The sequence below is a fragment of the Loxodonta africana genome, chromosome 11 (assembly GCF_030014295.1).
Source record: "Loxodonta africana isolate mLoxAfr1 chromosome 11, mLoxAfr1.hap2, whole genome shotgun sequence".
NCBI classification, from domain to species: Eukaryota; Metazoa; Chordata; class Mammalia; order Proboscidea; family Elephantidae; genus Loxodonta; species Loxodonta africana.
The window spans coordinates 702,968-729,580 of record NC_087352.1 but is presented as its reverse complement, the minus strand read 5'-3'; the positions used below and the strand labels follow the sequence as shown (position 1 = coordinate 729,580).

The following is a 26,613-nucleotide window of genomic DNA, read 5'->3' as shown; positions in this document are numbered from 1 at the left end:
GGCCAGGACGCAGGCCGCGTGAACCCGTGGGGAGCGCGTGAGCGAGGTCCGCGGAGGACGCTCGGGCCCGCGCGCGCCGATAGCACGACGGAGACTCCGAGACGCTGAGAGGTGCGGGAGCGGTAACGTTGGGTTGGCCCAGGCCAGGCGCCGAGAGGCCGGACGCCATGTTGTCGGTGTGAGTCCTGCTGTGGACCACATTTCCCAGAGGACCCGGTGGCGGACTTTCTTTTTGCAGGAATTTGCGTCATGCTTGGCGGGACAGTTAGATTCGTGAAGTGAGCAATCGGGGCGGAACCGGTTCGTCTCCGGAGGTGCCGACCCGGGAAGGTCCGAGGTGAGGAGTCCGGAGGATGGTACTGACCTGGGGCCGCGGGTCTCGGACCTGTGCGGGCGGAGTGGCCTGAGAAGGAGAGGTTGTGTGGAACATTGTGACACTGCGGGCTTCAGTGCAGGTGTGGGATCCCTGTCATTGTGGGGTTGTCACTCTGTGTCCCTTGAATAGGGCGTGATTGTGTGCGACATCGCGGGGAGCCTGCGGCTACGCGGATGTGACTCTCCGTCCCGTGGTGGGTGTGGGTTGTAACTGGGACCCCATGTGGCGCTGTATGTGTGGGTGTAGCTATATGTGTCCCCTTGGTTTAAGTGTGACTGTGCCTGTATGTGCTGCAGTGGTTAAAACACTCAGCTGCCAAGCACAAGGTCGGCAGTTGGAACCCACCAGCCGCTCCTCGGGAGAAAGAGGTGGCAGTCTGCTTTACCTAAAGGTTACAGCCTTGGAAACCATATGGGATAATTCTACTCTGTCCTGTAGGGTCGCTGTGAGTCGGAATCAACCCAGTGGCAATGGGTTTGGTTTTGACTTGGTCCCTGTATGTACGTGGCACTGTGTCTGGGGGTACGAGGTTTCTGCCACCTGCGTGGTTTTGACTACAGAACGCTGTCCCAGGACACCTTGAGTGGTGACCAGATTCTGGCCCTGAACAGCAGTGACCTCATCCTTGCCCTGAGACACTGGACTGGGCACCATGCTTCTCTCCCCTCTGACCTCCTGACCGTATGTGTGGTGGGTGATGGGGGGCTGTGAGGGGGTGACCTCTAACCTGACCAGTTTGGACACCACAAGCACAGTTATTTTCTCCTCCCCCAGTTCTGCCCTTTCTAGGTGAGGCCCAGAAGTGGAGGGAAGAATGCACGATGAACTTCCGCAAGCAGTGGCCAAGGTGTGGTCGAGTTTCCTCTGCTTTGGTTCTGAAAATTCTTGCTTAAAAGGATGTGTAATTTGATTATAACTAAAACCAAACCAAACCCGTTCTGACATAATTTCTAACTCATGGCGACCCCATGCAACTCAGAGTAGGTCTGTGCTCCCCAGGATTTTCAATGTCTGTGATCTTTTTTTTTGTGTGTGTGATCTTTTGGAAGTAGATCACCAGGCCTTTCTTCCGAGGAGCCTCTGAGTGGATTCAAACTGCCAACCTTTCAGTTAGTAGCTGAGCACTTAACCATTTGTGCCACCAGGGACTCCTCATTTTTGTTGTTGTTAGGTGCTATACAGTCAGTTCCAACTCATAGTGACCATATGTACAACAGAACGAAACACTGCCTGGTCCTGTGCTATCCTCAAAATCATTGCTATGGTTGAACCCATCGTTGCAGCCGCTGTTATCAGTCCATCTTATTGAGGGGCTTCCTCTTTTTTGCTAACCTTCTGCTTTACCAAGCATGACGTCCTTCTCCCGGGACTGGTCCCTCTTGATAACATGTCCCAAGTACGTCAGACGGAGTCTTGCCATCCTTATTTCCAAGGAGCATTTTGGCTATACTTTTTCCAAGACAGATTGGTTCATTGTACTGACAGTCCACAGTATATTCAATATTCTTCGCCAATACCGTAATTCAAAGACATCAGTTCTTCTTCGGTCTTCTTTATTCACTGTCCAGCTTTCGCGTGCATCTGAGGTGACTGAAAACACCATGGCTTGATTATACCCAAATCAAATCCATTGCCATTGAGTTGATTCCAACTCATAGTGACCCTATAGGACCGAGTAGAACTACTCCATAGGGTTTCCAAGGCTGAAATATCTATGGAAGCAGACTGCCACATCTTTCTTCGGGGTTTGAGTGTAAATCCTTATAATTTTCCCATTGGAGAGAAGGATAGTTAGGCCTGGTATTAGATCTCAGTACCCCCCATATACCTAATGTTCACTATTTGGATAACGGCCCTACTTCTGTGTGTTGCATTCTCAGTTCTCATCTTTTTAAATACAGTTATTTATTATAATTTCAAATCATGATTAATATAAAGATTTTGAAAACACAGAATTAGCATGAAAAAGTAGATAAAATTTAACCATTCAGAAATAACCGGTGTTAATATTGATGTGTTACCATTATTTTTCCAAAATTAAATTATGCTCCATTTATTGTTTCATAGCATACCTTTTCACTAAAGGGTATTGTAAGTATTCTCCTGTGTCATCCAGTGGAAACCCTGGTGGTGTAGTGGTTAAGGGCTATGGCTGCTAACCAAAAGGTCAGCAGTTCGAATCTGCTAGGCACTCCTTGGAAACTGTGGGGCAGCTCCACTCTGTCCTATAGGGTCGCTATGAGTCAAAATCAACTCGATGGCAATGGATTTGGCATTTGGTTTTGGTCATCCAATGGTCTTTGTAAATACTTTTCTTCAAAGATATGTATTATTTCTTTGTATGAATGGGTTATGATTTCTACCTTTGTGGCGTAATACAGCGTACATGCAGAAAAGTATATAATGCATATACCTGTAATTTAGCACATAACCACAAAGGGAGTCTCATAAATAAACTCAAATCAGTAGTACCCGGACTTTAAATTTTTGCCACATGTAGTGGGCAACTAATGATTTATACACCCACACACTCATGTACATGCATGAATATGCACACACACCACACACACACACACACATAGAGACACAGAGTCAGTTCTCATTCGAGGTTGTTACGTTACTTAATTTGCAGATTCTGAACCATTGCCCCAGCCTCTGGTCATAATATTTTCATCAACTGCTCAGTACACACCTGTTTTATGTGTTTTCCTTTCCGTAAATATTGTTCACTTACGGGCAACAGCACTGTAACTCATGACCGGACGGGCTTGTCTGAGACATGCGCTTTTTCCTAAGGCACATGCCAGCCTTCTCGTGCTTAGGAAACGAGGTAGCACTGGACCACTATACTTGGGAGCCATTTTAAGTAGCAAAATCATCAACAAAAATGTGAAAACCAAGGCACTAAATTCACTGTGAAAAGGACACTTGTTCACAGTATGAGAGCTGGAACGGGAAGACAGCATTGCCTTGTTCAGCGTCAGCTGGGAATGTGTGCATCGGGCAATTCACGTTTTTTGTTGCCCTGCACACATTTGTGAATAGCTGTAAAAGCACTGTGAGCGTTGATTTTGGGGCTGCCGATAAGTTTTAGTGAGCAGGATCTCTGTTTCACAAATACACAATTTGCAGGTAGTGAGGATGCACTGCATGTGTTTTAGTTTGGACTTTTTCATGATTAATTATGAAATTGAACACCGTTGCAAATATTTATTGGTCATTAGTTTTTTCTTTTTTGACATGCCTGTTCATAAAAATGGCATGGCAGAGGCATCTGACCTCCTCTAACTTCACAAGGGGGAAGGAGACTCCACATCAACAGCCCAGGGCTGGTTCCTGTGAGGCGGAGGTCAGACATACCTTCTCTTTCCAACCTTTTACCAATTCCGACACCAATCTTCCCTCCCACGGCACTCTGCTGCTCTGCTGGGATTGATAATTCGTTGCAATGACCACACAGAACTCATAGACCATACTCACAGTTACGGGGTTTATTAGGGAAGTAACAGGTTATATACAATTCAGGTTCAGGAATGACTCAGGATATGGTTCTTCCATGAAGACAGCCTCTTCTCAGCTATGCCTGCAGGCAGGCCTCTCTCTGGCCCTTGGCCCATCAGCCAGGCCTCTGCCTTGCTTGGGCAATTGTTAAGAAGCTCTTTCAGCTCTGCCAATAAGTGCCCCAAGGCACCCCACTCTGCCAGTAAGCCTTGGCCTGAAGGCACTCAGCTTTCTTGCTGTGTGGGCTCCTGGCCCATCATGCCATCTCCTGCCACTATCGCTGCTATTTCTCTGCCACCACTGCTTGCTACTTCAGTGTTACAGCTCTCTCTGTCTCTCCTGGAATTCTCCGTACAGGAATTCTGGGTCCAAAGGGTACGCTCCACTCCTGGCTTTTCTTCCCTGAAGTTGGTGAGATCCTCCCTTCCTGCCTCTCAACCATCATATGTGAGTCACCAAGACAATAGCTAGAAAGCCCATATTATGCAATCCATTGCACCACACTGTTGAAGCCTTTCACCTGTTTTTCTCTTGGGTTCTCTTATTGATTTGTAGGAGTTCTTTATACAATTTGGGTATGAATCTTTTATTGATTATGTTTTCCTACTATTTAGACTGTTTTATCACTTTTTCAGATGGGTTTATGAACAGAAGTCCTCATTTTAACATAGTCACATCTATCAATTTGTTTTCCTTCATGGTTAGAGCTTTTTGTATCTTCTTTAAGAAATCCTTTTCTGTCCCAAGGTCCTGCAGATATTCTCCGATATTCATGCTTAAAGGTATAAGTTTTGCCTTTCTCATTTAGGTATTTAGTTCACCTGTACTTGGCTTTTGTGTATGGTGAGGCAGGGTCAGGTTTCTATCGGAGAGGCTAATATGTTCCGATCGCCCTGCAGATGTATGCCGTGTTCACACGTGCGTGGGTCTGTCCGTGAGCGCTGTACGCGTCCATCTGTCTGCTCTATGTCCCTGTGCCAGCACCACATGGTCTTGGTTACTATAGCTCCTCCCTTTGAAGATAATCTGTCTTTTCTTCCTCTGGCAGTTTTTAACATTTTCTATTATTTATCTGCTTGGGATTTGTAGGGGTTCTTGAATTTGTACACTGATAGCCATTCTGTCTTCAAATACTGCTCCTGCCTCATTCTCCCTTCTTTTCAGGTTCTAAAACACTGGTTAGAAATTCTCATTCTTTCCTTTTTTGTTTCTTAATCTCTTTTTGCTATTTAGAGTTGATATTTATAGTTCAAACCAAAGCAATATTAAGCAAAAGAACCACGCCTCATCTTAGCAGGGGCCACTTACCTCAGGAGGGGGCTGTCAGGATGACAGGCTGCTGGAAGTTTTTGGATACTTCCCCCAAATGGTAGTAAACATCTTCATTCAGTTTGTGTTACAACACTTATAATCGTGGGGAACTTGCTAAATCTTACGGCTGTCATTTACCTTACGATTATCTTATCTGAACATTGCAGGGTACCGGGGTAGAGTACTGAAAATAGAGCTAGCATTTCTCCAGGTATGAAATTGGTACTCTGCGTGGGCTTGCTCTCAATCAAAACAAACGTGGGTGTTTGGTGCAGATGCAGAGAACATTAGGTTAAGAGTCAGTCTATTGAGTTTAAGGCCTTTGTATCTGAATTTCTGTAGAAAAGGATCGTGTCTTCCCAGTCCATCTCCTGTGCCTAAGACCAGGGTGTCCGTTCCCCTCTCGCCCTCCACCGTCTCTGCGGTGAGGATTAGTGTCTAATGCTAATGGGAACAACTCTAGAGAGGCAGTATACTGTGCAGGAAAGAAATTTTAAAAGGGGTAAGATGAATTTTGTTCTCAGAAGGTAACCTAATGTTTAATCAGGAAATATTTGAATCATCCCCAGTAAAAGCAGAAAAAACACCAGGATATGCACCGTCATCAGTGTTTATCGTTGTATCATTGGTTTTAACCAAAGCAGTGAGGCAAGAGGAAAAAACAGAGAGGTTAAAAATTAGAAAAGAAGATGCAAGATTATCACTTTCTGCAGATGGTGTGACTTTGTACTGGAACACCAAGCCAGTTTATAACCAGCACTGTGAAATACGCAGGACTCCATAGGAAGCAAGCGATTATTTTCCCAAAATTTCCACACTCAGCCTTCTCCTTCTCTGTGGGCTAATAATTTTGCTGCCCTGAAGGAAAACTAGCACAGGCCCTGTAATTGTTCTGAACACTCTTTGGTATCCCTTGGTCATTCTCAGTTACAAGATCTGTGTCACTTTAGTGATTACAGTACCTCCGTCAGTGTCACGATGTGTGAGCTTTATTTAAAGCCCCTCTGCACTCAGGCTTGCTTCAGGCTAGATGCTGAGAGTGTAACAGCGGGGACATTCCACGCTTTTCTTTTTCCTCACCCTGAACCTGTCCTCTCCCGCTCACCAGGCAGTGTCCGGCTCCTGTGGGATTGGAACAGGGTAGGGAAGAGGTGGTAAGGAGAAGGGAAGTCTGACGTGACTGCTCTGTTGTTTGGCGCCGGCTTCCCTCGCCTGTTGGGCGTTCAGCATTGCCTCCTCTTCTCACGGTGTGCTTCTGTGACTTTCTCAGAGAAGCCGCTGCTGGGAACCTCTAACTGCACTTCCTGTGATTGGGCGGCACCCGTCTTGACAGTGACTGCCTACGGTACCTGTCTTTGGGCATCCTGTGATCAGCTCCTTTGTTGGGGTCACGGTGTCCCTTCATGGGGTCCACATCCACGTCTGGTCCAAGGAGGGAAATAGGTACCAGTCTCTGTGCCCTTAAACTCCAGGGTAAACAGCAGAGTTCTTTCAAAGAATCTCACTGTTCGACTTTGGGCTCTGGAATCTTGCTTGGCCTAAGGTGAGGGAGAAGCACCCTCGTTTCTCCAATGGGACAGGAATGCGCTACACACTAACAGCTTTATGGAAGTAGACGTGTCACCTAAAGACAGCCTTTGTTCTCGGACCTGCCAACCTATGAAATACCCTTGAGGTAGGTATTGAACTAAGGGTCACAAAACCAATTTTTAGTCACCAGCTTTGCAAGTGCTGCGTAGATGGTCCCCATCCTCATTTTGGAATATATGGTACTTGGCACCTATTGTTTGCACTCTCTTTGGGGGACTTTCAACAAAACTGACAGGCACATTTTGACATCTTGTAGACCAAAAACTAGTGAAAGTAATAAGAGACTTAGGATCCTGTGTCTGAACGTAACACCTAGTTTTGATGGAGCATATAGTCAGTCTGGTAGCTTCCTAAGAAAAGCTGCATGGGAGATAATTTTATCCTTTTTACAGATCTAGAAATGTCTTGATTTAGTCTTCATGCTAGCTTGGTAATTTGACTGGGTTTAGAATTCTAGGCCAGATTTCAGGTTCCTTCATAGTTTTATGAAATTGCTTTGCTTTGTCCTTATTCCAGATGGTTCTGTTGAGAAGTCCGTTGCCTTTGATTCCTAAATTTTTTTTGAACCGCATTTTCCTTCTGTAAGCTTTTAGAAAGTTTTCTTTTTCCCCGATATACTGAAATTCCACCCTAAAATATACTGCGAGATGTTTTTTAAAGTCCATCGCGTTTTTCCCTCCCTTGGATCTTAAAAGGAAAAAGGGAAGGAAGAAGGAACTCACATGTATGAGGACTTTACTACGCGCCAGGCATTAAGCCGGGTGCTTGCTGTTTCGCTCATTGGAAGAGTCCATTTGTACATTCCTAGACATTGCCCTCTGTTTCCAAGAGATAAGTCTCCTACTGATATAACAGGGTTCCAGCCCCTCCAGGTCGCTCCCTAATCTGTTTTGTGCAGAGCCCTCCGCCGCGTCCTCTAATACCACCTTTTTCTTCTCTCCTTCCATCCTGAAAGTGTGTCTGTTGTTTCAGGGGTTAACGATGTTCAGGGATGTGTTCGTAGACTTCTCTCTGGAGGAATGGGAATGCCTGGCCCCTGCTCAGATGGATTTGTACAGAGAGGTGATGTTGGAGAATTACAGCAACCTGGTTTCAGTGGGTAAGGATAACTGTCCCCCAGAATGTAGTCTGCCCTCAGGAACATCATTGTGAATTCCTCGTTTCCGGTAGCCTGCTAGATTTCTGCTGCCTGTTCCCAAAGGAATGGAATGGAAGTGTTGTTGACGGGCAGCTCCGGTGGGCTGCAGCCGAAGCTTTACCTTTGCCATCTTTCTCTGGTCCTTCCTGTAGTGGCATCTTTTCCTTGATCATCAAGGGAGTGGATCTCATTTCTGGGAGGACACCCACAGCATAACAATGTCCCATGTCTTTCTTGCGAGCAGGACTTTCCAATTCTAAACCAGCTGTGATCTCCTTATTGGAACAAGGAAAAGAGCCTTGGATGGTTGACAGAGAACTGACAAGAGGCTTGTGTTCAGGTAAGTGAGGGATAATGGTGCAGGAAGCAGGGCGCTTAGGGGATAGCACCTCTGAGATGTTATCCAGGAGCTCCCCTCGGAGGCCCTCGGCCTCTTTCCTGTGAGATTTCAAGCTGTTTTTCTCTTGTCCTTCCTTTGCATTTCGGCATAGCGAGTGCCTGCCTTCTTCATATCCAAGGCAGCTGTTCTCTCTGCATCTGAAATTTCATTCCTTCTTAGCATTTGCTGTATTTAGACTTGTATAAAAGTAGATACTTCTACCCCCTCTCCCCAAAAGAACTGCCTGTGTGTAAATGTGTGTGTGTTCTCTTTTTCTCTCCCTGCACCGGTTTTTCCTTTAGTTACTTCCCAGTTATTTGTTAACTTCTTTGACCAGTTCATCCTAGATTTAGCAGTTCCTCTTTTCCTTTATCCAACATTTGATTAATTTTCACTTAAAAAAAAAAATTCAAATGTAACATACATTAGAAAACTACACAATTATGATTGAACAGTGCAATAAATTATGCAAAGTGAATGCGCTCAGGTAACCACTGCTCACGACGAGAAACAGAACTTTACAACTCATGACCCCTCTATGGCCCTCCCAGAAAATAACCACTTTGTCCTCCCCCAGAATAACTGTCCTGACCTCTGACACCATGGATTAGTTTTGCCTGTTCTTGAACGTTATATAAATGAAATCGTACAGTATATATTCTTTTGCTTGTGGCTTTTTTTGTTCAACATTATGCTTGTACGATCCACTCGTGGGGTTGCATATACCTGATGTTAGTTCATTCCCATTTCTGTGTTGCATTCCATTTTATGTATATAATAAATTACGTGTCCTTTCTGCAATTAACATTGAGTTGTTCCCAATTTTTATCTAGTGTACATAATGCTAGGAGATTCTGGTGGTGTAGTGGTTAAGTGCTACGGCTGCGAACCAAAGGGTCCGCAGTTCGAATCCGCCAGGCGCTCCTTGGAAACTCTATGGGGCGGTTCTACTGTGTTCTACAGGGTCGCTATGAGTCGGAATCGACTCGACGACACTGGGTTTGGTTTTTTTGGGAACATAATGCTGCTGTGAACGTTCTTGTACATACCTCTTGGTGAACGTATTTACAGATTTCTGTTGGACATACCTAGGGGTGGATTACTGGGTAATAGGATATGTGTAGGTCAACTTTAGTAGAGAATACCGGTTTTCCAAAGTGACGGTACCAATTTACACGTCCACCAGCAGTACGAGAGTTGCCGTTACTAATTCTTGGTATTGCCGGACCTTTTAATTTTAGCCATTCTGGTGTGTGTGTGTGTGTGTGTGTGTGTGTGTGTGTGTGTGTGTGTAGTAGTACCGTGTCACTGAGGCTGAGCCACTGTTCATGTTTATTGTCATTTGAATATGCTTTTCTGTGATGTGCTTAAGTTTCTTGGCTAAATTTGTTGGGTTGATTTGAAGAAGTTCTTTATATATTCTTTAAATTGAGCCCTTTATTGGTTACAGGTGATGTAAATATCTTCTACCACTTTGTAGTTTACCTTTTTACATTCTTAATAGTGTCCTTTGATGAACAGAAGTTTATTTTAATGTAGCCAAGGTTATCTATTTTTTACTTTATTAAAAACAAGCCTGTTGCCATCAAGTGGATTCCAACTCATAGCAACCCTATAGGACAGAGTAAAACTGCCCCATAGAGTTGCCAGGTTGCGGCTGGTGGATGTGAGTTGCCGCCCTCTTGGTTTACGTAACCACAGTGCCACCAGGGCTTCTTTTCCTTTGTAATAGGTGGTGTTCGTGTCCTGCACAGGAAATCGTTGTCCACCCCGGTCATGGAGATACTCCCCGTGTTAGATTATAGTAGCTTTATTGTTTTACCTTTTACCTTTAGATCTGCAGTTCCCTGGAATTGATACCTGTGTGTGGTATGAGTGGTGTGAGGTGAAGTTTCATTTTTTTCCATGTGGATGTCTCATTGACCCAGCTCTGCTTATTGAAAAGACTGTTTTTTCCCCCACTCTCTGTAGAGCCATCTTTGCCATAAATGAAGTGTTCTTATATTTGTGAGTCTGTCTCTGGACTCTGTTCTGTTTCATTACCTTTTTTGTCTATCTTTGTTCCAGTACCACACTATCTTAAACCTGTGTTATGTAAATGAGCCAATACAGCCTCTGTGTGGTAGCCCCCAGGTTATTTCTGCATAGCAGCGAGCTGGGGTTCATTGGCCGAAAAGCCCTCCATTACCCAACTCAAATTTTACACACCCAGTTGTTTTGAAAAACAGTCCAAATAAGTATATTTGTAGCCATTTACAGCCAGGGTATTTTGCATACCTTGTGAAGCTGGCAGCGGTTTTTGGGTGTGAAGCTGTACCTAGCATCTGCCAACCACAAAGAAGATAAACTGTAGAGGAGACCCTAGGCCACTGCTGCTCTTCAGAGCTCTCTGACCCAGAGACTCAGTCTTGCTGCTAATGTAAGCTCTCTCTGCTTTTACTCTCCCCCTGGAGTTCCCTTGCCCTCTTCCCGTTCCAGTGGTCCCTCCATGCGGCTGGCCTGTGGAGGCTGTCCTGCAGCAAGGGACTCAAGGGACTGCCCCCGCACGCACGCAGTACTCAACGTCGGCCTCAGTAAATAGCTTGTTTTGTAACACTGCCATCCTGAAGTCATATTTTTTCCCTTGATCAGCCCTGAAATCCCTTGAATGTACTATGTACTGCAGCACGTAATCAGTCTTGATGTCTGGTAGAGCAAGTTCTGCTCTTTTCTTAAAAACTTGCATTTGTATTTTCATATGCATTTTAGAATAAGTGGGTTTTTTTTAAATTAACATTTACACAAAAAATTACTCCTGCTACCGAGGTTGAAATGCGTTTGTAGATCAGTTTGGGGAGACTTAACATCATTTAATATTAAATCTTGTAAAAACATTGAATTTTTTAAATTTGTGCAGGTAGTCTGCTGGGTGCTACATAGTTTATAAAATATGTAGGCTTATTCACAGACTCATTGTCCAGTGGGGGAGCTAGAACATTTCTGTAAATAGTTTCCACAAAGTAGAATCTTCAGAATTTCAAGTAGGAACGTAAAAGGAAAGTTGTAAACCAGTCAAATATAGAAGTGGAATTGATTCAAGTAGAAGTAGTAGCTGGAGCCTTGGGAGTGGACATCATCACCTGTAGAGATGAATATAGAATATCCATGTCTCTACTGAGATGGAGAAGCAATTCTGGATCTAACAGAACTCCAGGAACCTAGGCAGGAGCTTGCGACTCTTCACTCTCCCTGCCGGCAGCGTACCTTAGCTGCTCTGAAGCCTTTATTTCTCTTTTACTACTTTTCCTCCCTACCAGGTGGCTAATTTACCCTCTACTCTGTCTCCCTTTGGCCTCGTACCTTACTGCTTACTCGTGGTCTGTTTATTATTAATTTTTTCTTTCCATCAAGTTAAAACTTGTATAGTATTAACAAGCTTACATTAATGTTTTTGAGTTGTACACTTAAAAATGATTAAAATGGCAAATTTTACATTATATATATATTTTACCACAATAAAATAAAATAAAAGCTTATATTGAGAAAAAGCAGTCTCTCTTTTCATCTGTGCATTTCCTTTGCCACCACCCTAGTCCTGCTTATCAGAATAAAATCATTTCAACTGTTAGCTTGATACTTCTAGTAATTAACTTCATATTTTGAACAGTATATTTTGTAATTTTATGATATATTAAATGTAAAAGTATCTCTTGATGTCTTGTCCTGGTAGTTGAGGCTGGGTTCCTGCAACTGCCACGTATTTCTTGGTTATATCAATATTCACAGTTCATATTCTAGTTATATACATATTTTTATAACTTTCCTTTGGTAGCTTCTTAACATACATCTCATTGCTAATATGTATTACTCTCACATTTATTGTAGTTCATAGTTTCTATTTTGATATCTTTGCTAAATAAGAGTCATTTAAGACTGTTTTAATATGTTCTTCCCAAGACCAAACCCTAGATTGAGAATAAACCCATTGAAATTGAGATGTCATTTGTACCTAAACTCTCTCTTTTCGTTTGGAATAACCAGTTTTCTAAGACTACCACCTGTGTGTCAGTTCGTCGTACTCTGGTGGCTTGCATGTATGTGTTGCTATGATGCTATGAAAGCAGGGTTACCTGTGGTGGGCGGGTTTCATCAGAGCTTCCAGACTAAAACAGCATGGCAATCTACTTCCAAAAATTAACCAACGAAGACCCCAAAATTAACCAATGAAGACCCACTGGATCACAACAGAATATTACCTGATACTGTGCTGGAAGATGAGCCCCCAAGTTGGAAGGCACTCAGAATACACAGTGGATTCAAGCATACCAACAATTGTGAAGATGGCACAGAACTGAGCAACGTTTTTTTCTGTTGTACATGGGTCACCATGAATTGAAGCTTATTTGATGGCAGCTGACACAACAACAGTTTTAAAGAAAAAAACTATTACCTTTTTTTCTTCATAACAAAAACACATCCATTACATCTCTGCTACCATTATTCCCAGATAGCCTTAGCTACTAATATTAATTATAATCCGAAACAGAGTAACAAAGCTTCAATTCTGTGATATTACCCCCCACAGCCACCCACATCCCTTTTAAACCTTATAAATGGACAAAAATGAATGTGTTTGTTTACATTACCCAAAGGTATAGTCACTCTAACATGAAAAATAACGAGGCGTGTATATTAGTGATTACACATAAAAATGATGCTTTGGGACCAAGATTTTAGTGTTTTATTAATTATTCTTATTTAATAGTCCAAAAAAAAAAAAAAATTTTTTTTTTTTTTTTAATAGTCCAAGGTCTTAAAGTTAACTAAGAATCTTAGGTATTTAATCAGACACACTACAGAGCAACACAATTACTTAAACTATTGAGGTGAAATTCTCATGAAATTAACCATTTTAAAGTGAACAATTCAGTGGTATTTTAGTATTTTCACAATCCTGTGTAACCATCACCACCGTCTAGTTCCAAAACATTTCAATCACTCCAAAACACCTTACTGGTTAAACAGTTTCTCCCCTTCCCCAGCCCCTGGTAACAAATACTCTGTATTCTGTCTATGGGTTTATCTATTCTGAATATTTCGTATAAATGGAATCATACAATATGTGACCTTTCATGTCTAACTTCTTTCACTTGGCATAATGTTTTGGACATCTCTCCACATTGTAGCATGTAACAGTACTTCGTTTCCTTTTGCTGCTGAATAATACTTTCTATCCATGAATTTCTTTATCCATTCATCTGTTGATGCCCATTTGGGCTATTTCCACCTTGTGCCTATTTTGAGTAGTGTTTCTATGAACATGCATGTACATGTAGTTATTTGAGTACCTGTCTTAAAGTCTTTGGTTACATATCCAGGAGTGGGATGGCAGAGTCATATGGTAATTCCATGTTTAGTTTTTTGAGGAACTGCCAAACTTTTCTATAGCAGCTCAACCATTGTACATTCCCACCAGCAGTGTACAAAGGTTCCAGTTTATCCACAGCCTCCACAACACTTGCTATTTTTTGTTTTTTAATGATAGCCATCCTATGAAGTGGTATCTCATTGTGGTTTTGATTTGGAGTTCCGGTGGTGCAAATAGTTAAGGGCTGTACTACTAACCAAAAGGTTGGTGGTTCAGACTCACCCAGATGTGCCTCAGAAGTAAGGCCTAGTGATCTGCTTCCAAAAGGTCACAGCTTTGAAAACCCTATGGCGTGCAGTTCTACCCAGCACACTTGGGGTCACTGTGAATCAGAATTACCTGTAACTTGTTCATTAAATTTGGATAACCCTAATGTTGAGCATCTTTTCATGTGTTTCTTGGCCATTTGTGTGTCTTTTTTGGAGAACTTCAAGTCTTTTGTCCATTTTTAAATTGGGTCATTTCTGTTTTTGAGTTTTAGTGTTCTTTATATATCCTGGATTCTAGACCCACATAAGATGGGCCCAGTTTCTCCACATCCTTGTCAACACTTGTTATTATCTGTATTTTAGCCATCCTAGTTTTTAGTGGGTATGAAGGAGCCCTGGTGGTGCAGTAGTTAAGCACTTGGCTGCTAAGCTAAAGGTCGGCAGTTTGAACCCACCAGTTGCTACACAGGCAGACCTGCCAATCTGCTTCAGTAAAGATTATGGCCTATGGGGCAGTTCTACTTTGTCACGTAGGGTTGCTATGAGTCAGAATCAAGAGCACCTAACAATGACAACAATGTAAGATATATAATTTGCAAATATTTTCTCCCATTCTATTGGTTACCTTTTCCCTTTCATGTTGGTTATCTTTTCTCTTTCATGATAATGTCCTTTGATGCACAAAAGTTTTGATTTTTGATGTACTCCAGTTTATCTATTTTTTCTTTTGTCGCTTCTGCTTTTGGTGGTGTATCTAAGAATCCATTGCCAAATAAAAGATCCTGAAGATTGCCTCTATGTTTTCTTTTAAGAGTTTTATGGTTTTTTTATATTTACTTTGTTGGTCTATTTTAAGTTAATTTTTAAATACGGTGTGAGGTATGGATCCATCTTCATTCTTCTGCATGTGGAAATCCAGCACTGTTTGTTGAAAAAAACTGTTCTTCTCCTCCTGAATGGACTTGGCATCCTTGTCAAAAATCAGTTGTCTGTGAATGTATGGGTTTATTTTTGGTCTTCCAGTTCTATTCCATTGGTCTATATGTTTATCCTTATACTGGTACCACAGTGTTTTGATTACTGTAGCTTTGTAGTGCATTTTAAAACTGGAGAGTGTGACTCCTTCTACTTTGTTCTTTTTCAAGATTGCTTTGGCTATTCGGGGTGTTAAAACAAAAATCACATTAAGCCAATAATAGAAAATAGATTGAAGTTTCTTGAATATACGATTTGCAAATTAGGGTAACATTCCAACTAGAGTGTCCAGAATGTTCCGAAGATGAGAAGAACTTCCCAAGTTTTTATACCAAATCTTACCAGCATTGCCATAGAAAAAGGGGTGGGAACAGAACTAATAAACAAATTTGTGGTCAGGAAGGATTTCCATACAGCATTGTCTTAAAGAACAATTAAAATATTTACTGATTTATCCTAAACACAGCTCCTAGTTTGACCTTTTGGAGGCTGTTTCTCGAAACTGACCAAATTTTTCAAAAGAGCAAAACCCTCAAAGCAAAATGGTCTTACTAGTTTATCTGGACCATTGTTTGACTCAAAAATGGCTTTTAGGAACCAGTGTTTTCAAGGTTCAAAAGGACACCTAAGGGCAATGGCCTGTGTGGGTTACCCCAACTTCCATGACAGCCAGAAATCTGGATTCTGGGAGAAATAAAAGGATTTTGTCAGGGCGCTCCTGGCAATTCCGTGTAGCTTTTGCATTTCTGTAAAAAAGGCTGTTGGAATTTTGATAGGGATTGTATTGACTATAGATTACATTTAGTATTGACATTTTAACAATATTAAGTCGTCCAATACATGAACACAGGATGTCTTTCCATTAACCGTTTGAGGAACTGCCAGCCTGTTTTCCAAAGTGTCTGCACAATTCTACATCCCACCAGCAGTGTACCAGGGTTCCAATTTCCCCACATCCTTGCTAGCACTTGTTATTATCTGTCTTTTTTATTTTAGCCACCCTAGTAGGTGTGAAGGAACCCTGGTGGCCCAGACAGTTAAGCCCTTGGCTGCTAATTGAAAGGGTGGCAGTTCAAGCCCACCCAACAGTTCTGCGGGGGAAAGACCTGGGAATCTGCTTCCGTAAAGACGACAGCCAGGACGCCTTGTGGGGCAGCTCTGCCCTGTCGAATGCGACTGCTGTGAGTTGGAATCTACTCGGCAGCACCCAGCACCCAGCACCCAGCGGCCACGTGGGTGGGCAGTGCTATCTGACGGACCAGTGATGCTGAACATCTTTCCATGTGCTTTTTGGCCATTTGTATATCTTTTTTTGAGAAATGTCTATTCAAGTTCTTGGCCCATTTTTTAATTGGATTGTCTTTTTATTATTAAGTTGTAATAGTTTTTTATATATTCTATATGTGATTGCCTTATCAGCTATAATTTTCAAATTTCTCGGTATTTTCAAATATTTTCTCCAATCCTGTGTGTTGTGCGTTCACTTTTTTGAAGGTGTCCTTTGAGGCACAAAAAGTTTTTAATTTCGTTGAAGCCCAATTTATTTTTTCTTTGGTTGCTTGTGCTTTTGTTGTGAGCTCCTTTAATTTAAGAGCCTTTACAATCCGATTTACTAATACTCTCTGCAGGCAGGAAAATATTTCACACTCGCCCTGTTGACAGGTGGAGGTTTTTCACAATTACAGACACACACAGCTTTCAACTTTAGCTCTGCAACTTTGTCCGTTAATCAGTAATCAAAGAACTCACTGTTAGAGATCTCTAGTGCTTATTCTCCTTTCCAGTAGGCACAAAACATTACAAACAGATGTAAAAGAAAGATTTGAAAACAAAAAACACATTCTCTGCTGTCTCACCCAACAATACGGATCCCCAGATAACTGGGACAGATTTCCACCATCCATTCAACAGAAATCATCAAAGAACTGGATTCCTAATCAGTATAACTTACAGCTTTGCACAAACCAGAACCAAAACTAGACTTGGCCAGAAACAAAACCGAAGACACACTGAGGAAAGGAGATAGTACAGAGTGAACGAAAATAGTTTTATTGCTGTCCGGGATTTACTTTGGCAGCCAAGAAAAGAAGACATGCCCGGGCTTCCACAGCACGTGGGGTTCACTTCCCAGGCATCACAACTTAGTTGACTCCTCAGTGGGATCTTCAAAAGTTAAAAACATGACTCTTTTGTAAGTATGTGATAAACATGTTTCAAAGAATTATTTTGTTCATTACCAAGAGGACAGTGAAGCTGGTTCAGAGGGTCTAGGAGAGATTGAGTTCATACATTCACCAAAGAATGCAGGAATGACATCACTAAGTAAGATGCAAAATTGTTTTACAGGGCAGTAAAACCGTCATCTTCAGATTATTTTTTCACCAGACAAATCATTAGCAAGTTACCAATCTTCTTCAAATTAACATCTAAATTTAACAGAGCCTGGCCTGGGTCCTAAACAGTAGTAAATAGTAAACAAAGGTACATTTCCCTAGAGAATTCAATAATCCTCAAATGGATCTGTTAGATGATACATTGATATGACATTGGAGGGACATGCAGTAGTCATCCTTTTACATTGTTTCTAAGTTTGCAATTATTTTCCTTAACAGGGATGTCTGCCCCAAAGTGGAGCATGTATGTACTGTGTGACTAAGTAGTACCCGACAGCTCTGTGGAATGGTAGCACAAGTCCACAGCCCCTCCAGAAATGCCTAAGAGTATCTGTATCCCTGCCCACACCTGTCTATCCAGCTTCCTACTTTCCCAAGTTTAGTGGGTGAAAGGCCATCTCTCATTTTACTTTAATTTGCATTTATAATGGCTGATTAATACGAACATCTTATATGCTTACTAGCATTTTAGCCTTGTTCATAACCTTTGTTTTTTTACTGAGGTCAGTAACTTTTTCTGTAATTGATTGCAGAGATCTTCTGGTCTATTGTCTGTGCATTAAATTTATCCATGGTGTCCTTCATTTAACAAAATCCTTAATTTTTATACAAATTCATGTTTTTTGCCTTAAGGTTTGTGCTTTTGGAATTTTATCTTTGCCTGCCTATTTCATAAATATTTTCTTCTGTAAACTATAGATTGACCTTTCACATTATATACTTAATCCATTTGGAGTAAATGCATTCAGGTGGTGTGAGGCAGGGATCCAGGCCTCCCACCCCCCATATACCAAACCAGTTTTCTACCATTCATTAAAAATTTTGTGCTTTCTTCATTAATTTGTAGGGACAACTCTATTGGATAAGGAATTCTCATACATGGATAGGTATATAGTGATCTCTTCCTTTGATATATTTGTCTGGATTTATGGCAGTACGAGAATGTTTTTAAGTCTTGGGGTGTTTCTTAGGATCTGAAAGAACACCACCTCTTTTACTCTTGCTTTTATATCCAAGATTGACTTAGCCTGTGATGTACTTTTATTCTTCCATATAAAATTTTAGAATAAATTTACTGAGCCATTCAAAAATATCCAACTGGAGTTTGGGTTGGGATTACCTTGAATTCATAGATTAATTTGGAGAGAATTACTATCTCTATAATATTAAATTGTCCCTTTCAGGAACACATAACACATAACATTTCTTGATTCATTCAGATTATTTTTATATCCTTTATTAGAGTTTAAAATTATTCCCCATAGTGACCTTTTTATTCTTAGTTGAGTTACTTTCTAGAGTTTTAACTGGATTTTGTTGCTATTATGACCGAGATACACATACATATTGTTGTATTTAATTTTCTAGTTGAGTATTGCTGGTGTAGAGAAATATTACTAATTTTGTGAGTTGATCTTGTATCCAACAACTTCACTGAATTTTCTTATTCTAATAGTTTTTATTTTTTATTCTGCTGGTTTTTCAAGGTAGATCATCATATTATCTGCACGTAATTAGATTTATACCTTCCCTTCCAGCCCTAATACTTCTTAACTCTTTGTGTATACTGGGAGCCAGGACTTCCCAGACTGTTTCCATGGGTAGCAGTGACAGTGGGCATCTGATTCTTTTCCCCATCTCACAGGGAGCATATTTTAAAGTTTCTTCGCTTACCTATTACGTTTGCTATAGTTTTTGTAACTTTTATCAAGTCACAGATGTTACGCTGTAATGCTTTGTTTGCCAAGAGTTATTAAAAATAGGTGTCGATCACCTCATACAACTTTTCTTTGTTTCTTAGGATGATCATGGCAGTCTGTGGCCTGACTTCACAGCAGTTGCCCCCTCAGGTGTGTGCCTCTTCTGGCTTGTGAGCCTGTGTTCCCATATTCCTATCTTGCCTGTAGCGTGCCTGAGCAAAGGCGGAAAGCCATGCCCTGACCTGTCCCTCCAGCTGGATTTAGGAAATGTGAGGAGATGGTCTCAGAGAGGAGAGCGTCACAGATCTGCTACGGAGATCACGCCCACCTGCTGCTGCTGCACACGCTGCTTTTCTCATCAAGGTGTCCTCTTTCTACACTTACAAAGCAGCAGCCTCCGCAGGAAGAGCTGTCTCCCCGTGTTGTAATCCACCAGCCCTGGGGGGTTGAGTAGTGCCCGAGGTGAGGTGAAGGAGGGGACATCTGCAGGCACCTGTCGGTCCTCAGCTTCTGTGGTGAAGCCACAGGCAGCGATAGTCCCAAGGCAGTTCAGGTAAAGGCAGGACTGGGACTTGCGGACTTCACTGCCAGCCTCTCCCTGCCTCCTCCTGCTATCATCTATCCAGGCAAATAGCCTCTACCCTCCAACACAGAGTGGTCTGCACCAGTGTTCTGTCTACCCAGAATTCTTCAGTTTATGCCAGTTCCGCAAATCCAAATTCTATAATTTTTCCAGGGTGCGTTGAAAGAAGCCAGAAGTTTGTGCACATTTGCCATCTAGACAAGAACAGTTGGTTCTGTTACTTATTTTTTATTCTGTTGTATTTTCAGTATCTCAGAATTTTTTCTGTGTTTTCTTAGTGTTTATTTGGCTTCTTATTTTTGTTTAATGGATACCAGATCTTCTGTTACCTCTCTGAGGCTATTGTTCATTGTATTTTTTCTGTTCCTTGCATGGACTCTGTTTCCTCACAGATACTTTATCCTCTTCTGGTCCCATTTTTCATGTTGGAGGCTTTCCCCAAATGTCTGGCTTTCTGCTCATTTTCAAGAGTGAGGTACTAGGAAAATGACTGGAACCTCTGTGTAGTGGGAAGTGGGGCTGGTTTACTTGAGGTTGATCTGGCTGGGTTAATTTATGGACGACTTCCCACTGTCAGTAACTGTTGGCCTTTTCTTTTGGGCCGAATTCTCTTGAGAGGAGTCCTTTAGTTTCCCTCCTGGAGTTATGAGCCTGGTTACCAGTGTTCTTGGGGTCAAGTTGGGGTAAGATAATAGGGTCTCGTCATTTCAGTATCTACATTTTCTGTTGATCCTTTGCTCTTAGTTCAGTACCCACACCCATGGCTCTGCCTGATGTTCCTGAGTCCAGATTCTCTCTGGTTCCATTTTTCGAGACTTCTGGTTTTCTGTGAGAGTGGAAATGTATAACCATCCTTCTGTGTGGGGCATGGGATGTGACCTCGGGGTCTCCACTTCTACAATTTTTTAACTTAAATTCAGCTTGCAGCATGCCCCGTGCACCCCACTGTTAGAAGTGTCTCATGCTTCCAGTTCTTGTACTTTGTGAGGATCTGCACCACAAATCAGAACTGTGGATTCACCCACTTAGGCTTAGAGTCCCGCTTTCTCTGGTCAACAGACATTTATCACTTGTCCATTGGCTTTCCAGCCTCTGAGCTTTATGACTGCGGTCTCCTCTCAAGTGTCCTTCATCCTAGTAGGGTTTTTCCGTCCCCTTACTAAGCATTTATGTAATTTTACGATGGATTCCTGAAAGAGCAGTAGTAAATTATATGCTCAATCTGCCACTTTTAACAGAAATTATGCCTTAAATAAAAGTATGTATTTTTCAAAAAATTACTTTTGTGGAAAACATATCTAAAAACTCATCTGTTGCCTCAGTGATTCAACAAATATGTATTGAGCTTCTGATAATGTTTCAGGCATCTTGCCAAGTGCTGAGTATGCATCAGTGAAGGTAAAAGACATTCATGTCTTAACTGGGTTGATGCAGATAACCTTACAAATAATAAGTACTGTTAAAGAAAACACAGACAAAGAAGAGTGCTCTGAGGTATAATAACTGGAAGACCATAATTTCAACTAAAGATCAGGTGCAGACTCCCTAGAGATATGCTATTCAAGCAGAGACCTAAGTGATACACAGCAGTTAGCAGGGACAGTGGTGCAGTGGCACCATTGTCCCTGTGCCTTCAAGGCTAAGGGAAGATCCCTGTGAAGGCTCTGAGGGAGGGGAGAACTTGGTTTATTTGAAGAAACACGTGGAAGTGGACAGTAAGACAAGGTTGGAAAGGCAGACAGGAGCCACGTCATTGGGACCTTTGTTGGTAATTACCAAGGAATTTGGATTTTAGGTAGGGCAAAGCCAGGCAGGCCAGATATTTTGGCTTGATTCTTCAAGCCATTTCATTTGCCCAGTATCCTTATTTTAGCAATGACATTCTTCCATAATAATAGCTATCAGGTACTGAGCACCTTACACCAAATTATCTACATATGTAATTCCTCTCCTTCCAGCAATCATGAGTTAAGTATTATCCCCAGTTTACTCTTGAGGAAGTGAGGGCTAACTAAGTAACTGCCTGAAAACATAAAACTGGGGCTGACCTCTCATGTCTACATGGTGTTCCCACAGAGTACGTTTCATCCTGTCTTACTCTTCTGTGTCTCAAACTTGATCTGCCTCCCTTATTCACTGCCATGACCCTGAAGAAGCCATTCCTCTCTCTCCTAAAGTCAGTATTACAGAATACCAAAGCAAACTTATTTTTAGTGAATCCTCCACACATATCATACTTTCTCCACTGAAGTCTTACCTCTCTACCATTCTTATCAGTTTCATCCAGGACATTAGACTTGCTTCAGGCTATCCTCCCCCCGCCACGTGAATTTGCCAACAGTACAGCTATTTTACAGAGTTGCTGACCTCCCTTTCCATTTATATTTTTCTACACATTTATTCCTCTTAATAGTCCTTTGATGTGTGTCTGACAGTTGTCCACAAATTGCAAAACATACAGTATGATGCTCAGTGTGTGTGTGCTGTTGTTGTTAGGTGCAGTCAAGTAGATTTTCTACTCATACTGACTGCATGTGAGAGAGCAGAACAGCCTCTGGGGTTTTCTAGGCTGTAATCTTTACGGGAGTAGATCACCAGATTTTTCTCCCATGGAGCCTCTAGGTGGGTTGGAACTGCTCACCTTTCAGTTACCAGGAAACGCTTAACCTGTGTGTGTGTGTATGTGCTTATAGACACGTATATATGACTAGAATCACTGTATATGGAGGATGGCCCTGAGCAGGGTGTATTCACCAAGATTTCCAGGTGATGCTGATCCATACCTAAATTTGAGGATCCTCTATTTCTTTAGTCACCCTCCTGTGTTTCCTCTATTACTTATTTTAATCTCTGCTTTTTTACAAACAGCCATATTTGAGAAATATCTGTACATTTGCTTTCCCAGATACTATTTTCAGTCGAATTCTCTCATTTTTTCTTCAGAAGTTTATCTTCTCCCAGAATAAGAAAAATGAATATTTGCCTTTTTATTTTCTTTCAGATCTGGAATCAATGTGTGAGACCAAGATATTATCTCTAAAAAAGAGACATTTCAGTCAAGTAATATTAACCCATGAAGACATGCCCACTTCTATTCAGCCCACATTTCTTACTCCACATCAAAAAATTATTAATGAAGAAAAACCCTGTGAATGTAAGAAATGTGGAAAGGCCTTTAATCAGAACTTACAAATTATTCAACATCAGAGAATTCATTCCTGTGAGAAGCCCTATGAATGTAAGGAGTGTGGAAAATCCTTTAGTCGTGGCTCACTTGTTACTCGACATCAGAGAATTCACAGTGGTGAAAAGCCCTATGAATGCAAGGAATGCGGCAAGGCCTTTAGATATAGTTCATATTTTTCTCTACATCAGAGAATTCACACTGGTGAGAAGCCCTATGAATGTAAGGAATGTGGAAAAGCCTTTAATTATTGCTCAAACCTTAATGATCATCAGAGAATTCATACTGGTGAGAAACCCTATGAATGTAAAGTATGTGGGAAGGCCTTTACTAAGAGCTCACAACTTTTACCACATCTGAGAATTCATACTGGTGAGAAACCTTATGAATGTAAGGAATGTGGGAAGGCCTTTACTCAACACTCAAGGCTTATTCAGCATCAGAGAATGCATACGGGTGAGAAACCTTATGAATGTAAGGAATGTGGGAAAGCCTTTAGTAGTGCCTCAACACTTACTAATCATCACAGAATTCATGCTGGTGAGAAACTCTATGGATGTAAAGAATGTGGAAAGGCTTTTATTCAGAGCTCAGAACTTATTCAACATCAGAGAATCCATACAGATGAAAAACCATATGAATGTAATGAATGTGGGAAGGCCTTTAATAAAGGCTCAAACCTCACTAGACATCAGAGAATTCACACTGGCGAGAAACCCTATGACTGTAAGGAATGTGGAAAAGCCTTTGGTAGTCGCTCAGACCTCACTCGCCATGAGGGAATCCATACTGGGTGAATGATAGAAAGTAAGACCTTTTTATTAACCTTTATAATGTTTTTAAAAGCGATAATGCATGACTGAAGGTTCCCCTATTAATGCTGTTCTTCCTAATTCATTTATAATTTCCTTTTATGGATAACTTAATAATTCAAATTTATTTTGTGAATTCAGTGTCTAAATTAAACCTCTTCCCCCTCCAAAAACAAGATTTTATCTCCTAACTACTTATTCAATAATTCCTTCCCCATTGTTTTGTTTGCTTTCTTGGTAATATATTTGTCTTTTTATTAGTTTGTTTTAGGGCTGTCTTCTCTATTCTTGTGATCTCTAGATCTGTGTTCCTACCAATACTACACTGTAAATTGTGTTACATATATATCTTTTAATTCCTGAGAGTATTGTAACCTTGTTTTTGATACGTTTTCCTTTTGTGAAATTAGTATTTTCTTACTGTAAAAAAAGAAAACATAAAGAAGCACAAAGAAAAAATTAAAGACTTTTTGTAATCTTACAACCAGAGATAACCACACTCAAATCATTATAACTTCTTCCATACTTTTTTTAATAAGTGTAATCATGGTATGCATGCTATACAGTAACCAGCTTTTATCATGCCGGAATATACCATGACTACCGTTTCAGTAAGTATAGACTTTTATCATTATTTTTAATGGTGTTATAGTATTCTTTTCTGTGATTGACTATCATTTTGCTAAATTACTGACTATCATTATGGCACTCTCTAAAGATCTGCAATTATAAAAAGTTGCCCTCTAAACAGAACTTTAATGTTTGTTTTTTGTGTTGTTGTTTCTATTTTCTTTAAAATGTTAATTTTCAATGCCAAAATTACCGATGAACATTTTCTCCCTGTAAAATATTGCCACCACCAACAGCCCCAATCCCCTCAACACAATCATTGTTACTAATTTTTTATCTTTCCATACTTTTTCTTACTATTTTACTAATGTGTATGTATACACATGTGCACATGCATACACATGTATTTATATATGTAAGTATACAGATACTACTTGCAGAAATGTTAGGCCTGTTTTATAATTTTCTCATATATAAATATGTATACCCATGATAAGTGTATTGTGTTGGCCGGAGGCGTAAATGAATTAATAAATGTAAAATGGCTGGAACTGCTTTTAACACAGTAAATACTTAGTGGATGTTGGCCAATATTAAATAGGTTCATAATTATTATTATTTGTGGAGGGGACTTTAACCATGTTATCCACCTTAGCTGACATCAGAGAATTCATAATGAGAAAGAATAGTGACTATAATGCTTGTTGGAAACCTCACCAACACTTGTACCTTATTCAGCATAGAGAGTTTTTTAAAAAGAAACAACTAAGAAATAGAAATCCAGGAAGACAAAGTATGGTTGGCTAGGCCTACATTCATACCTCATCTGTCATGCTGCACCAAAAGTCATGTCAGTTTAAAAACCTATTTACATAATGAGAATAGTTAAAAACACAGTTGTCAAAAAATTAGTATTATTATAAATATTACCTAAAAAGTCATGAAATCACCCAGCAATTCCTCAAAAAGAGCAGAAAATATGTAAGTGACATTCTTTTCTAGAATCGGAAAAATATTAAAATGAGATAGAAAAAAAAACCCACTTCCGTTGAGTCAATTATTTTTAAATGAATGAAATGAGCACTTTATGTAGAAAAACCTCAGGATTGGCAACCAGATCTTATTCAGAAAAAATGTGTTGCCCAATAGGCGTACCTAAAAAAACAAAGCCTATTGCCGTCAAGTTGATTCCGACTCATAGTGACCTTATAGAACAGAGTAGAACTGTCCCATAGGATTTCCAGGCAGCAGCTGGTGGATTCGAACTGCTGACATTTTGGTTAGCAGCCAAACGTTTAACCACTGTGCAACCACGGCTCCACCCGGTAGGCATACAGATAAATACCAAGGGACTATTAATAAATGAATTAAATGTACAACATGAAAAGTTAGAAGATACAACCACTTTGGAAATCGATTTGGTGCTGCCTTAAAAAGCTAGAAATAGAACAACCATACGATCCAGCAATCCCACTCCTTGGAATATATCCTAGAGAAATAAGAGCCTTTACACAGATATGTGCACACCCATGTTCATTGCAGCACTGTTTACAATAGCAAAAAGATGGAAGAAACCAAGGTGCCCATCAATGGATCAATGGATAAATAAATTATGGTATATTCATACAATGGAATTCTACACATTGATAAAGAACAATGATGAATCTGTTTAACATTTCATAACGTGGAGGAACCTGGAAGGCATTATGCTGAGTGAAATTAGTTGCAAAAGGACAAATATTGTATAAGACCATGATTATAAGAACTTGAGAAATAGTTTAAACAGAGAATAAAATATTCTTTGATGGTTACGAGAGGGGGGAGGGAGGGAGGGTGGGAGAGGGTTTTTCACTAATTAGATAGTAGATAAGAACTATTTTAGGTAAAGGGAAAGACAACACAATACAGGCGAGGTCAGCACAATTGGACTAAACCAAAAGCAGAGAAGTTTCCTGAATAAACTGAATGCTTCGAAGGCCAGTGTAGCAGGGGCAGGGGTTTAGGGACCATGGTTTCAGGGGACATCTAATCAATTGGCATAATAAAATCTCTTAAGAAAGCATTCTGCATCCCACATTGAAGAGTAGTGTCTGGGGTCTTAAACGCTAGCAAGTGGCCATCTAAGATGCATCAATGAGTCTCAACCCACCTGGACCAAAGGAGAATGAAGAACACCAAGGACACAAGGGAATTATGAGCCCAAGAGACAGAAAGGGACACATGAACCAGAGACTACATCATCCTGAGACCAGAAGAACTAGATGGTCCCCAGCTACAACCGATGACTGCCCTGACAGGGAACACAACAGAGAACCCCTGAGGGAACAGGAGAGCAGTGGGATGGAGACCCAAATTCTCATAAAAAGACCAGACTTAATGGTCTAAGACTAGAAGGACCCCTGTGGTCATGGCCCCCAGACCTTCTGTTGGCCCAGGACAGGAACCATTCCTGAAGCCAACTCTTCAGACATGGATTGGACTGGAC

The 26,613-nt window shown here is 41.0% G+C and overlaps 1 protein-coding gene across 11 annotated transcripts; it reads left to right on the top strand.

Annotated features, from left to right (window-relative positions):
* Window positions 1–36: 36 nt before the first annotated feature.
* ZNF829 (zinc finger protein 829) lies at window positions 37–24,956 on the top strand. Of its 11 annotated transcripts, none has more exons than XM_023541510.2 (6): window positions 37–111; window positions 239–337; window positions 1,151–1,223; window positions 7,751–7,877; window positions 8,161–8,256; window positions 22,564–24,956. In XM_023541510.2, exons 3-6 carry the CDS (start codon window positions 1,191–1,193, stop codon window positions 23,541–23,543), a joined length of 1,236 nt encoding a protein of 411 aa, XP_023397278.1. In that variant the 5' UTR covers window positions 37–111; window positions 239–337; window positions 1,151–1,190; the 3' UTR covers window positions 23,544–24,956. The 11 variants fall into 11 exon arrangements, with proteins under 11 accessions (XP_023397278.1, XP_023397276.1, XP_064149341.1 ...); XM_023541508.2 differs by having other exon boundaries at window positions 937–1,223; XM_064293273.1 differs by adding an exon at window positions 506–569 and having other exon boundaries at window positions 57–337; window positions 937–1,223.
* Window positions 24,957–26,613: the final 1,657 nt, after the last annotated feature.

Excerpts from the sequence above, each read along its gene's own strand:
- ZNF829 (XM_023541510.2), top strand. The coding sequence starts at position 1,191 with ATGCACGATGAACTTCCGCAAGCAGTGGCCAAG. Across the intron at positions 7,878-8,160 it reads CAGCAACCTGGTTTCAGTGG|GACTTTCCAATTCTAAACCA; the intron begins GTAAGGATAACT and ends TCTTGCGAGCAG. Across the intron at positions 8,257-22,563 it reads GACAAGAGGCTTGTGTTCAG|ATCTGGAATCAATGTGTGAG; the intron begins GTAAGTGAGGGA and ends ATTTTCTTTCAG.